The 13,510-nt window shown below is 31.7% G+C and overlaps 2 protein-coding genes across 5 annotated transcripts; one reads left to right on the forward strand and one right to left on the reverse strand.

Moving 5' to 3' along the window:
* The first annotated feature begins 386 nt into the window (after positions 1 to 386).
* LOC129293311 (uncharacterized) lies at positions 387 to 4,036 on the forward strand. 4 transcript variants are annotated; one of them, XM_054931202.1, is made up of 5 exons: positions 387 to 512; positions 1,175 to 1,274; positions 3,074 to 3,195; positions 3,286 to 3,407; positions 3,555 to 4,036. In XM_054931202.1, exons 2-5 carry the CDS (start codon positions 1,175 to 1,177, stop codon positions 3,862 to 3,864), a joined length of 654 nt encoding a protein of 217 aa, XP_054787177.1. In that variant the 5' UTR covers positions 387 to 512; the 3' UTR covers positions 3,865 to 4,036. The 4 variants fall into 4 exon arrangements, with proteins under 4 accessions (XP_054787177.1, XP_054787179.1, XP_054787178.1 ...); XM_054931203.1 differs by lacking the exon at positions 387 to 512 and adding an exon at positions 1,449 to 1,544 and having other exon boundaries at positions 1,190 to 1,274; XM_054931204.1 differs by lacking the exon at positions 387 to 512 and having other exon boundaries at positions 3,033 to 3,195.
* A 2,843-nt stretch (positions 4,037 to 6,879) lies between these two features.
* LOC129292193 (uncharacterized) lies at positions 6,880 to 12,278 on the reverse strand. The gene is made up of 10 exons (XM_054929751.1): positions 11,883 to 12,278; positions 10,893 to 10,988; positions 9,847 to 9,931; positions 9,118 to 9,239; positions 8,979 to 9,003; positions 8,802 to 8,885; positions 8,618 to 8,647; positions 8,423 to 8,525; positions 7,752 to 7,816; positions 6,880 to 7,082 (listed from the first exon to the last, which is right to left on the reverse strand). The coding sequence occupies exons 1-9, from the start codon at positions 11,970 to 11,972 to the stop codon at positions 7,753 to 7,755; spliced, it is 699 nt and encodes a 232-aa protein (XP_054785726.1). The 5' UTR covers positions 11,973 to 12,278; the 3' UTR covers positions 6,880 to 7,082; position 7,752.
* Positions 12,279 to 13,510: the final 1,232 nt, after the last annotated feature.

Here is a 13,510-nt window from a genome sequence, read left to right on the forward strand (position 1 = left end):
AAAAAAAAAAATGGCTGTGATTCGTATTAATTATTTGGAAAATTTTTGAAGGAATAGGCATAAGAAAGAGAATGAGAAGGAGCAAAAAATAAAAAATTTAAAAGTGCATTTAATATATTCAAAAATGGGAAAGATAATTTAATATTACATATTTAATATATTTTTATTTACTTTTTAAATTATTGATAATATTAACAATAAAATTTTATTATAAAATAAATAATATATAAACAATTGGCATATCTTAATTCAATTGGAATTTTTAAGTTAGTAATGTAAATATATATATATATATAAAGTTAAATATATATTTTTTCTCTCTAAAATCAAATCAAATTTTAGATAAAATCCTTGTAAAAATCTAAATTCCCCTGGAATTAATAAGAGGGCCGACAAAACACTCTCGGGAGGGATCCATTTCTCTTCGGCGACAAACAAGTATTCCACACTCCACAGTCTGTCTGTCAAACGCCGTCCACCGTGTTCAGCCCTGCGTGGTTGTTCTCGGTCCGGTGAGTGATTTGTTTATTCTGGCTTTGAATCTAGAGTTGAATTTGTTCCCCGCGTCATCTGTTTCCTGCGTGGTTGTTCTTGCTTTGTTTAAAATTTTTCATTTTAATCTGGCTTTGAATCTGGTCGTGTAATCGATTGAATATAGACACTTTTGAATTTGTGAATATTTACAGATTGAATTTAACTTTTTTTTTTTGGCACTAGTTTTTTCTTGAATGGTGTGTAATTGGCTATTATACTAGTTTATTTTTTTTATTACTAACGACTTGTGTGATCTGGATTGTGTTGCTTTACAATGTTGGATTGGTTGTGTATTGGCATTCTGTTCATTAATCTTTTATCTTATATCATCGATATAGAAAATTCTCAAGGTGTTTGTGATGTATGATCTTGTAAGTTGTAAACGACTTGGCTCGAGTTGTGTCAAAGTATCTGGAACAAAAATTAAAAAAGGTATTATATCAACTATACATATTTCAAAGATTTCAGCTGAGTGTAATATAGGTCCGCCTATGGCCCCACCTTTTTTATCTTTTCTCCCCTCCTTTGATTTGTTTTACTGTTTTTATGTGTATTGAGAACTTGCATGACAATGAACTCTTGTTTTGTTCAAGAACTTTACTCTGACTGCTTTCTTTTTTTATGGTTGACTCCACTGCAGATGGATAATGGATTTGCTGAAGAACTTTACTCGGAGAGTCTGCAACTTTCAAAATTGGAACTAACACCTAGTGCTAATGATCAACAAAATAATTCAAATGGTAAGACTATGTCTGGTTGAGTCTATATGGAGCTTCTGTTACTTAATATTTTAAACAGATACTTTTTACTCTCTGCGATGTGTACATATAATTTAAAAGATATCTGAAAGATATTGTCTGTTAATGAAGAAAGCATTGATCAAACATTGTTATCATTCTAACTTTATTACATAGTTGAACTCTTGCTGCACTTAAGCCAGGGAAACTCCAACAGGCTTCCCCTCTTCATCGTAATCTCTTTTCCACTAGGTTAGGACATGTGCTGTGGAGGTAAACTGTTTATGCCCCTTTTTTTCATATATTTTTTGTAAATTGATGAGCACACATTAAATACCTTTGCCACCATTGTTAATAATACATAAAGTACGGTCAAATTGTGTGTCAAGAGTCAAGACATTCAGCATATGGTAGTGCCAAATGTAGTGGTTTTTTTTTTTTCTTTTTCAGTGAAAAAATTGTATCTGAAAGAGAAGAAAGTACAAACTGTGAAGGATAATAAATCCTTGAATGAGAAAATAAAAGGCGTAAAGTTGAATAATTTGACAGAAGGCTTATGAAGCTACTTAATAAAGAACCGATGATCTCTTTGGTTATCAGAAAAGGAGATTTCTTTGAAAAACCATGAGCTGATCAGCAAGGCCTAGCGACAAAGATAATTATATCCCTTAACATATTTATTTAAAGGAGAAAACATGACCTTGAAATAAGGGCATTCCTCTCTAACAGACAAACTACAGGGTCCCGTAAATTGCTCACGGCTGCAGTTTTGTTATTCTTTTTATTACTGAATTGTTTAAAGTGAACTTGAAGAAACTGATTCAAAGTAGTAGAACACACCTAATATTCTCCAAAGAGATTTATTTCCAAGGTAACTAATTATCTGCTGGACATTGAAGTTTCTGACTCATATCTCCACGTTCATCCATCCTAGGGAAAAGATCCATATGGGACCTTCAAACTTATAACATGTCATTTTTGTTTATCCTATTGAGTATCAATGTCAAAACAAGGATTCAACCTTTGAAGGAGACTTCGGTTCTCAATTTGGCTTGTCAAGAACTGCTTTCCCCTGTAGGTGAATGTGTATGGAACTGAAAATAATTGTTGCAAGAAAATGTGTCAGAAGGGTCAAGATTCCAAGATCTCATATCATGATTGCAGAAAACAACAGAATCAATTAAAGACATAAGATATTCCATGTTTGTAGAGCTTCTTCCATGTTGGCCTAACAATACTCGAAGTCTCGAACTTGGATTTGTGATTTTGAATAACATACAGTTATTGCTAGAACAGACATGAGACTGAAGCTCACTATTTCTCTATCATTCAAATTCATTTAGGGAAAGAAGGAAATTCCAAGATGATTTCATAATTGCTTCGTGTTTTCCTTGTATTGAACACCAATTTCTTTCTCTGTACCACATGGTGATCAAATTTCCCAAATATTCTTAACCAATAGCAGCGTTGACTTGTAACATTATAATCTAGATATATGTAGCCACTGAAAGCTGCTTTCAGGGTTATATCTAGCATTGAACTAACTGATAATAACAAGTGGCAGCTATGAAATTATTTAAATGAATATCTGGTTTTCAATACGATGATCAACAACTGTGCTGGCATTAGTTTATCAAATATTCAACTATTATGGAAAATTTGAAATTGAAATGTTTTTGTCTTCTGTGACATCATATTTATTCTAGTCTCTATAACTTTATTGCTCAGCTACAGCATTACAAAGCATTGATTGCTTTTCAGGCTTGTTTCTTGAGACATCTGTTTGAATATTATGCGTTCAGATTGTGATGGCCATGATTTGAGCCTTGAAGACGGGTCTCTGTGGGATGGTTCTGATGATGAGTTAGATAAATCATCAGATTTGGACAGGGAATGGCGGAGGCGGCATGACCAATTCCATACAGTAAGTTAATAATTTAGAGTCCTTAGTTTTAGAATGTTTACCTTGATAAAATGATTTACTGTTACTTTTTATTCTGTTGATGTAATTTAGCTTGGATATCGCGATGGTCTCATGGCTGGGAAGGAAGCTTGTTCACAGGAGGGGTTTAATATCGGTTTTAAAGAATCAGTACTTGCTGGTTATAGATGGGGACTTGTGAGAGGTGTTACGAGGTATTATGAAAGCAAATGCTCTAAAGGAGTTTATGCAGCATCTTTAGATTTTTAACAGTCTTATTTGCTCTCTAACATTTCCTCTTTTTTTTTTTTTTTCTTTTTTTTTTTTTTGCTTTTCCTGCTTGCTATTTGCAACTTGTGAAGTGCTTTTGCTTACCTTCCAGAAGAAGTGAAAGAGAAATTAGTTGAGGCGCATGATAAGAGAAAGAAATTACAAGGGTTGTATGAATCTGTTCATTTGTTGTCAACAAATGATGCTCTTAAATCATTTTATGAAGATATCCAGGTCAAAGAAACTTCAGAACCAAGTGAGCATGTAGAAGTTATTCAGAATAATGCTGATTTGCAGGAGCAAACATCAGATTGCTCTCATCTTGACAACTATCTTAGACAACTAGGATCTTTGATTCCTGAAAATTCTGCAATTGAGATGCGTTTACCTGAACCCAAATAGATGGCTGTCTACCTTTCTAGATGAACGGTTTAGACTAGAATGTTATTGAGTTCTTATAAGAAATTTTTTTCACACGTATCACTGTCAGATGTTAGGCTGACAGCTCTTGAATTTAGTCCCCTATATGTAGCATGTACCATATAGTTATATAAAAAGGAAAAAATTATTCTCAGTTGTACTTTTTTTTATTGGATGTGGATGGAGGAGATTTCTAGTTGTATTTTACTGTTTATTTCACAGCTAAATAGTTGAGCTCAAGAATCGAGAACATAGTGAGCATTGCAATTCTTTTACCCTCACTACACCACCTCTAAATATGAAAAGCAAACAGAGCAATGTATGATTTTGTGTAATATAGGAAGTCCTCCATTGACTTATTTCTATTTAAAAGCACTAAATTAAATTGAAGGGGGTCATGGGCATTTGCATAGATATATATTTACTGGTGCTGACATAATTCCCCAACTCATCCCCAATAAAATGGCATTGAACTTCTAAGGATTGAAATGGGGTAGCATTTTCTTAAAAAGTTCGCCCATCAAAACATAATAAATATTTTCATTAAAAATATTATAAATGAATTTTTCCTTAACTTGAGGAAGAAGAACAATTAGAGTTCAAAAGAATAAATTAATAACAATTAGATCCTAATTTTTTTTAGAATATTGATTTAGACAATTACAAATTCAAGAATTTTACTTGTAAATAAGATATTTAAGCTTCAAATGTAACTCTCAAATTATAACTATATTTCTAATATTATTCAAATTATTTGCAATTTATTGTTTAGCAAATTTTGCCCAGTACCCAACTAGTATTAATTTAACCTTTTGGGGACTAATTATCGTTTTTCCTTAAAACAAAAGATTGAATCTCTAATTAAAGTATATGTTTATTATATAAAATAAAAAGGCAAAAATATTCACAAAGTGATCAGGCAGGGGCACCTAATAGTTTAAAGTGATGAAAGGACATAAATACCTATAACATTATATGAGTGGATGCAAAAATGACTAAACCGTTAACTTTGCCCTAATGCCGTTAGTTTTCGATGTTAAATGCTGACTGTACATGTCATGTGTCAGTCTTTGCTGATGTAGACTAAAAAAGGGGCAAAAATACTCACGAAATCATTACTTAGGAGCATTCAATAGCCTAAAGTGGGCAAAAAGGATAAAAATACACATAATGTTATTAGAGTTGGTGCAAAAGTGATCAATCTATCAAATCCTTTAAATGTTGACCGTTTAGTTGACATCTAAGCAAAAGTTGACCATTTTTTATTGATGCAGACAAAATATTCTCAGGTGAATTTTTATAGAGGTTAATCAATCATCATATAAGTACTCATAATGTTATTTTAGTAGGTGCAATAGTGACAATCTGTCAAAATCCATATTATGTGGTTTCTTTTCATTGCCACGTATCCTACCCCCTTCCTTCCTCCCTCTCCACTCATTTTTCTTATCTGCAAAACTTAAAATTCAACACAGTGAGTTAGGTTATACACAATTAAATATCGAGACTAAGCATACCTCTTATGCCGTCCTATCTTAAGAACATTGTCACAACTTTAAGCAATTTCATTCATGATAGGTTCAAAATTTTTAAATGGTTTTCGTCATTGCTGCAAAGAAGCGGGTGATTTAATTTGATATTCGATCAAAATGACATTTTCCCACATGATATTTACACAATTGACTGATTAACATCCGTAGGAATTCGCTTAGGAACATTTCTTGGTCACATTAGCAAAAAAAGTAGTCAACTTCTACTTAGATATTAGCTAAACAATCAACATTTAAGGAATTTAATAGATTAATTATTTTTCTACCAACTTTGATAACGTTATATGTATTTTTGCATTTTTTTTCACTTTAGGCTACTGAATACTCCTAGTCAACAATTTCGTAAGTATTTTTGCTCCCTTTTTAATCCACGTTAGTAAACATTGACATGTGACATACACAGTTAGCATTTAACACCAAAAACTAACAGTGTTAGTGCAAAATTAACAATTTAATTACTTTTGTACCAATTCATACAACGCTACGTGTATTTATACCTTTTTTATCACTAAGCTTCTGGGTACCCCTAACTAATCACTTTATGAATATTTTTGTCTTTTTATCCTATTATATAGTATATATCCATTAGAAAACTATTTGATTTGATTAGAAGGGATGGAGGATAATAATACAGTTTGGTCGTTTTGCCCCATTGATTATCAAAAACAAAAAGAAATAGAGAAAAGAGCGGATGGAGGATAGCCTTCAAAACGAAAATGACATTGCATCCTTCAATTTTAGTTGATATTTTTTTTAACATATTCTTCAACTTTTTTACAATCTTCAATTTTTTAATCTATGATGCGAAGTTAATATTTTGATAAGAATTAAGAAGTTAATTTCTGAAAGGCAGCTGCTAATTCATTGTAATAAAATTGTAAATTTTTATAGGCTGCTTGTTTCATGAGCCATAACTATGTTCAGTATTAGTTTCAAATTTGTCAATGATGCAATGTTTTATTAAGAATGAGTTGTTAACTTTATAAGGACACTTGTCAATTTAATATTAATTATTAACTTCTACAATTTATAATTAAAAATTTTCATTTTGCAATCTCTTTTTTTTTTAATGAAAAAAATGTCAAAATTAAAACGAAAACAATAAAGTATAAATTATTTCGTATCTGAAACCAAACATCATTTAAGTTTTTCAAAGTTTACAAAAACACCTTTTATTTTACTATCAGAAAAATAAGAATATATTGTCTAGTTAAATGTACAATGAAAACGATAAGATCCCATGTTTTAAATTATTCCACTCCCAAGCATTAAAAAAATAGTTTTGTATTAACGTCATTTATCAATATAACAAGTATTCAGAAATAAGAGTTGAATCATGTTGGAAGAATTATTTCAATTCGACTTAATACTTGAAACTAATTTGATAATATCAAATACTAAATAATTATATAAAAAAGGGAATACGAATTTAAGATTGGAAAATGTCTAAACTGAATGACAATTTTTCTCTTTCCTAAAGATTTTAATCTGTGCAAATAATCAAATACAAGAATGCATATTCTGTACAGAAATTGTCATATATGGTACAAACAATAAGTAGTATTATCAAGAATCAGTGTACAAACCATCAAAACAAACAGCAGTAAAACTCTGCAAAACCAAGAGCTGTTTGCAAGCCATATTCTTAACCTGGAAACATAAAAGTGCAGGATATTTTAAATTATGATGAAATACCAATGCGTGTGCTTTTTTACCCTCAAAAAAAAAAAAAAACAATGCATGTGTTTAGGCTTTTTTATACAGAAACCAGACAATTTTAGAAGTGGTCAGACAACAACAGCTCTTATTATAATGAAGTATGAAAAATAATTTTTGAACCGTCTCCTATAGTCCTATTATTGTTTATTGCATTGAATTCTAATTTGTATGATATCAAGACCTCTTCAACAGCACAGATTTCAGTCCACTGCTGTCATTACACATTTTTAATTTTTATATCACTCCCTCCAAATATACTGTTGCATGATTGTAAATGTTTCAATTTGAGCAGATTTTACAGCTCTATATATTTAGCATAAAATGAATGCTCTAGGAATTAGTCATTCTTTGAATCTCCCAGCTACGGAAAAGTCCATAATAACAAATCATCAGTTAAACTATCTCTTTACCAAAGATTTTTTTAACCTGCATATGATTCTATGCCTGCATTTATCTCTAATCACAAATATATTTGTACTAATTAATAAGGAAAGAAAAAAAGACTAACAGAGTAGGAGTTCTTCATTTTCAATTGAACATCTTCACAGGAATTTATACAACTGCAATATGCTAAGCAAGTTTATGCAGCAGCAAACTTACCTCATGATAATATGACTAGTCCAAGGTACAAAGATGCACACAGAAATGCAAATGATATCATCCCCCTGTAAATAAAATGCATCAGATACTTAGAGTAATGATAACGAATTGTTATTACAGGAAATTCAGTTTATTCACAGTGATATACCCTTTTCTTTTTTTAACTGCGCTTTACTTCATTAACGCACTTTCACCCAATTTTTGCAAACAATTAAATTGGAATTTAACAAACCTCAATAACTTTGCCTCAATGTTCAATCATAATTGCTGAGAGTCCCAAAATAAAAAAAGAACTTATTTGATACCCCTTCCAGTCATATTTATGAGGCATTACCCATTGGTCCTTAATACAAAATCCTTTACAAAATTTAATGAAAGATTTATAACTAATTCCCAAAAATGCTCAACTTTTTATAATGATTTTTACATCCTGTATTCTCTGAGTTATACCAATCGAATGGTAGTTTTGGAAAATTGTAAAAGTTTCCAAAATTTAACTAATATCCTTAATCTCAATAAAGTAGTTAACAGGGCCTTATAAAAAGGACTAGAAGGAATAACAAACATGTTTTACTTCACTTGCATAATAGATCCTGCATTTGTGTATGTGGGTGTGTGTGTCCTCTTCTTCTTGGACATTCTAGCATTTTTTTACATTCTAGAAAGCTTACCATATAACCCCCCATCCGCACCCAGTACAACAGGGGCAAAGTTCAGCAAATTTTTCGGCATCACTGGAATTGACTCTTCGAGATATTAAATCATCATAAATATCTATACCAGACAAATTAGAAGTGATGTCAGATAATTATTTAAAATTGCAAAGACAATAAAATCATATATAGCACAGGTGAATGAAATATTACCATAAACTGAGAACAAACTGTTCATCACACCTGAAATTAACAAAATTATAGTTAAGCTACATTCTTCTCTTCTCTCCATGGAAATTATACAATTATGCATTATCAACCAGAAGCATATTGAAATAACCAGAAGCATATTGAAATAACCAGAAGCATACTGACAGCACAGAGGACAAGAACATACCAATAAAGAGAATGACATAACGAAGGATACGAACAGTAGTTTTCTCTTGCAGAAGCCAAATTATGGCGATAAAAATGATAAATCCTGCGATTTAATTGTAAACAAGAATAATATCAGAAATCATGTGAATTTATTTTCCCTTTTGTTCTCTGTTGACAGTGATCACGGAATACCCACCAATACAGAGTCCTCGGAGTGTCCACTTTTTTGTAGCAAGGGTATGTAGCAAGGCAACCAAAAGCAAAGGAAGTCAGCCCACAACGATAATAAATTTAGAAAGGAAACATTTGCATATCTGCATCTATAACTGCCTTACATTCTTAGCAATGAAGAGCACAACAACCAGAGCAACAATAAAACAACCAGCAGCAATTCTCGCAGCGAGAAGATTTGTCGAAGCAAGTATGAAAACCATTCCCCAAAATGACGAACCAAGATCTAGTTCAAAACCAATCAAAGAAACTGTGAGTGCATCTTTGAAGAAGCTATTATGAAATTCAATCACAGAGATAAAATGGCTAGTGTCTGGGTATAGTACACGATATGCTTCCAATACACATGACTTCAGGAAACTTCCTGATTTTTCAAATGTTAACTCTAAAATTAGGGATTTAATTTGGTTGAGATATTTGTAACCTGCTTAAATTTGACCTGTAACAAGCTTATATTTGGGTTGGCTCACACGTTAGATGAACAAGTTTAAACAACAAAGTAAGGTTATCTAATTAAATGAATTGAGCATGAAAATTAGTGCACAGCTCGTTAAGCTCAGAAACAGCTTAGTAATTAACTAATATATACATGCATTAGACAAGTTTGAGCATGTTAGTTTTCAAATGAGCTCGACTCAACTCAATTACAAGTCTAGGTAAGTGCTTGCTTCTCAATTAACTTCATAATGTTTGTTATTACCATGTTACATATATACATACATACATACATATATATATATATATTTATATATACATCACAGATACAGAGAGCGACATTTAGCACAGGAAGAACTAATTGTTATTAAAAGAATTTGAGAGGGGAAATGCATTACATCCAGCAGGCAGAATCACCCAGTATATACCACCACGTGTCTGTGTCAGCCCCCCCTCATTGGGAAGAACCTTGATGCCCTCTACCTGTTGGCATCAAATTGATTCTGATTCAGCAAACAGAAGAGAATGAAATAACTATGAAGAAGCATTAAGCAGAATCAAACTTCCAAAATTCCTAAGCCTGAATAAGGCCATTAGTGACCCTGTCAGCCCTCCTAAAATGTAGACTTCTAACCTGTAGCTGAATATATTAGTAATCATATAGAATACAAGTTCACTTCGTTGCAGACATGTAGTATTAATGCAATAGAAATTTATGATAGGGGAGAGTTTACTTAATATGAATAAGACATGCAATTTCTTAAATGATATGTTACAAGATTTTTAAGGACGATGATCTTCAAAAGCTTTTAAGGGCAGGTAAGATACTATGAACATGAAAATGAAATATCAGGTCCAGAAAATCCATCAGTTATAACTTGCTGCATCACTGAAAGCGATAATTTAAATGCCTATGGTTGTTTCAATTTTTCTAACGTGTTAACAAAGTGATGGGACGATCACATTATGAGAAAGAGTTATATAATGCAATAGCTGTACTTTAAAAAAGAACCAGGTTGCAACATATTTTATCTCAGAGAATTCAAGTGAAGCAATGGATTCATCCTTCAAAAGTAGCCAACCCAATGAACTACATTTTCCATCTTAAATCACATTAGTCCATACCTTGCTGAAATGCGTTAATTATTGAATGCACGTTGAACCAGAAGTACAATAAATTAGATCATCAGATGGACATTGGAAGCCCAATATTCCCCGTCAAATTAGTTTCCAGAAGCTACATGCTTGATGATATATGATCTATAACCCATTTCTACTTTCACATGATAATATTCATTTCATGTCATGGTTAAACACAAGTGGAAACATGTAAGCCGCAGATGTCATATAGCTAAACAATTGAAAAATAATTTTAAAAGAAAAATATTCAAACTTTATAGTTGTATCACCAAGGAACAAGAAGCTCGGACATTGACAACATTACCTGACCACAAGTGAGCTTGCAAGCAATTGCATGACTTAGTTCATGCAGAAACACAGTGATGAGCTTAAAAGGTGTAAGCAACACAGTCCTCCATAGCTATAACCACCAGAACAAAGTATTTGCATTAGATGACCAATTGCAGATAGACCAACTTGATCAAACTGATGAGGGTGACATATAAATTGCCTGAATATTTCTCTATAGACCAAAAGCTACTTAGGTGTGATATAGAAAAATGTGTGTATAATAATCAAACTAAGGACTTCCTTTAGAAAAGGACCATTGTCAGTACTATATTATTTACCTTCGGCAACCACCTGTTATTTCTTTTGATTAGCGCATCCCAGTAGACTAATTTTGATCCCATCCATATAGCAGCAAGTTCGCACAAGACTAGTTTAGAAATAAGACAGGCACTACAATGACATATATCTTCAATCTTGTTCCTATTTTAGCCTTATGATTCTCTAAGAAAACTTTCTACAAGGAAATCTTGGATTTATGGACAGATGAATAGCTAAAAGTTAGTAATATAGTATCTTCACTCTTCAACATCTCACATTCATTTTGCTCTCTACATGTATTGCGTCCATAATTAATACGTGCCAAGCATTAAAATTACACTTGCAGAATCTGGATTTTTTCCTATGTTATGTCCATTTTAGGTTGTTTTCAACAATAAAGCCTATGGTCCATTTACATCCAACATTCAAGTAAATTTACTCAGAACATATAGTTGCATTTATAAAATAAGGAACAAAATCAAACTGTAATGTTTGATAGAAAACTCACCAAGAGTTACGAACTAAATCTCATAAAACCTTGGAGGAAGAATAATTATAGACCCCAGTTGAATTAAATCGCTATTTGAGCAATCGAGGATATATTCGACTTAAGTTCGGGAGAAACTACAGCAGTAATCCTAAATTGAGTCGCTTTTCCTTAGTGAGGACTAAGAAAGAAATGTGAGATTAAGAAAGGAATGCGTACCGCAAGGATGACAACGGTGAAGGCACCAACACAGGCCAAGAACACGACCTGGTCGTGCCGGCAACAGTTGCTGAGTTCCCAATTCGGCATCTACGGCGAGTATTAGCTCAAATACAACTGAATCGAAAGGCGAAGAGGGGAGAATCTGCAGAATCTCAACCCAAAAAATAATGGAACCTTTTTGCAAAGCTTTTGGTCTCGCCAGGAACGAGAGAAAGCAGGTAGAAACTAGAAAGGCAAATTTGAAAAAAGATTTTGTTAAAAAGAGAGGAAGGCATAAAAAGAACAGAGAAAGAGAAGGCGTTGGCCACTCCAACGCGTAAGGCCACCAAGCAGGTGAACCGGCCAATCGTGTTTCTTGTTGGAACGTTGTTCTTTGAATTTTGAATTTTCCTTCATCTTCCATATATTGGACCTCGTCATTATTGAAAGTTGAAAAAATCTTTTTGTCTGTTAGTCCAAACGCTTCACATGACACTCGAACTTCGCTGTTTTCTTCAACCGGGCTTTCCGAATTCAATCAACGATATCTTCCACATGCTTTGGTAGTTTCGTAGTTAGTTGATGCTACATTGTTTATCAGTTTATTTATTTAAAAAAAGTGAATCTAAATAAAAATTTCTTTTTTTTTCATTAACAAAAGTTAAGTTGAAATAGATTTGGAAATTTTAAGTTTAAAGAGAGCTTACAAAAAAAAGTTATAAATTACTCAATCATGCAGCAAGACTTGAGTCTAGAGTTTTATAAGTTATAAATTAAATTCTTATTAAATAGATCAACTTTAATAAACTTTATCTATTATAACTTTTCTTTATTAACTAATTGATCGTTTTATTAAACAAAAAACCTGTCCAAGATACCAACATAAGAGACACCTAAGTCAATTTTGGTTTTAAAAATTTAAAAAGAAACAAACTATTATCAAGGGAGGATAATAGTTAATTCCATATCACGGTTAAGTACGGCCAAAATTATATGAAAAAATGGGTTGAAAATATATATTTATAAATTTAGGAGTTTCAATAATAGATAAATTATTTAAATTTCAAATATAAATCATATTATAATTGTTTAAATTAATATTTATAATTCATTTTTGAAAAAAATTATCAGAAACATAACTATTATTAATTTAATTTTTTACAACTTAACTGTCATTTTTCCAAGTATCATAAAAAAAAATTTGTAAATAAGTGGTAGATGAGTAGAAGGACTGGATTTTCCTTAACATTAGTCCAAAATTTGAATGTTCTTGATAACAAAAACTCACATTAACTCATTATACCTAAACAAATTGTTTAAAAAAAAACTTGGAAAAATTATTAAAAAAATTCCTTGACCAAATTATGTAGTTACAAGTAAGTTTTATATTTGAATTGATGTCTTGTGAGATAATGCGTAGTCTTCATCTATGATTAGAATGATAATATAGGTTTTTTTAGCCATACTCGTTATAATGTTTTTGCCCACGGCATGCCACAATACCACAAACTTTATTTTTAGTTTCTTTAATTTCTTTAATAAATATAGGTAGTATTTGTATTATATGTCTCCATTTCATAAATATTAATTGTTCTATTGATTAATAATATTAGTTTTTTATATTTATAATTTTCATGGCTCACATG

The sequence above is a fragment of the Prosopis cineraria genome, unplaced genomic scaffold (assembly GCF_029017545.1).
Source record: "Prosopis cineraria cultivar Desert tree isolate PC_DT_omini unplaced genomic scaffold, ASM2901754v1 PC14, whole genome shotgun sequence".
Taxonomy (NCBI): Eukaryota; Viridiplantae; Streptophyta; class Magnoliopsida; order Fabales; family Fabaceae; genus Prosopis; species Prosopis cineraria.

Bases quoted from the DNA above. Each gene is read 5' to 3' on its own strand.
- LOC129293311 (XM_054931202.1), top strand. From the start codon at position 1,175: ATGGATAATGGATTTGCTGAAGAACTTTACTCGGAGAGTCTGCAACTT. The intron at 1,275-3,073 runs GTAAGACTATGT...TTATGCGTTCAG, and splicing joins TCAACAAAATAATTCAAATG to ATTGTGATGGCCATGATTTG. The intron at 3,408-3,554 runs GTATTATGAAAG...CAACTTGTGAAG, and splicing joins CTTGTGAGAGGTGTTACGAG to TGCTTTTGCTTACCTTCCAG.
- LOC129292193 (XM_054929751.1), bottom strand. From the start codon at position 11,972: ATGCCGAATTGGGAACTCAGCAACTGTTGCCGGCACGACCAGGTCGTG. The intron at 10,989-11,882 runs GTACGCATTCCT...TGGTGGTTATAG, and splicing joins TCACCGTTGTCATCCTTGCG to CTATGGAGGACTGTGTTGCT. The intron at 8,526-8,617 runs GTAATATTTCAT...TGTCTGGTATAG, and splicing joins CAGTTTGTTCTCAGTTTATG to ATATTTATGATGATTTAATA.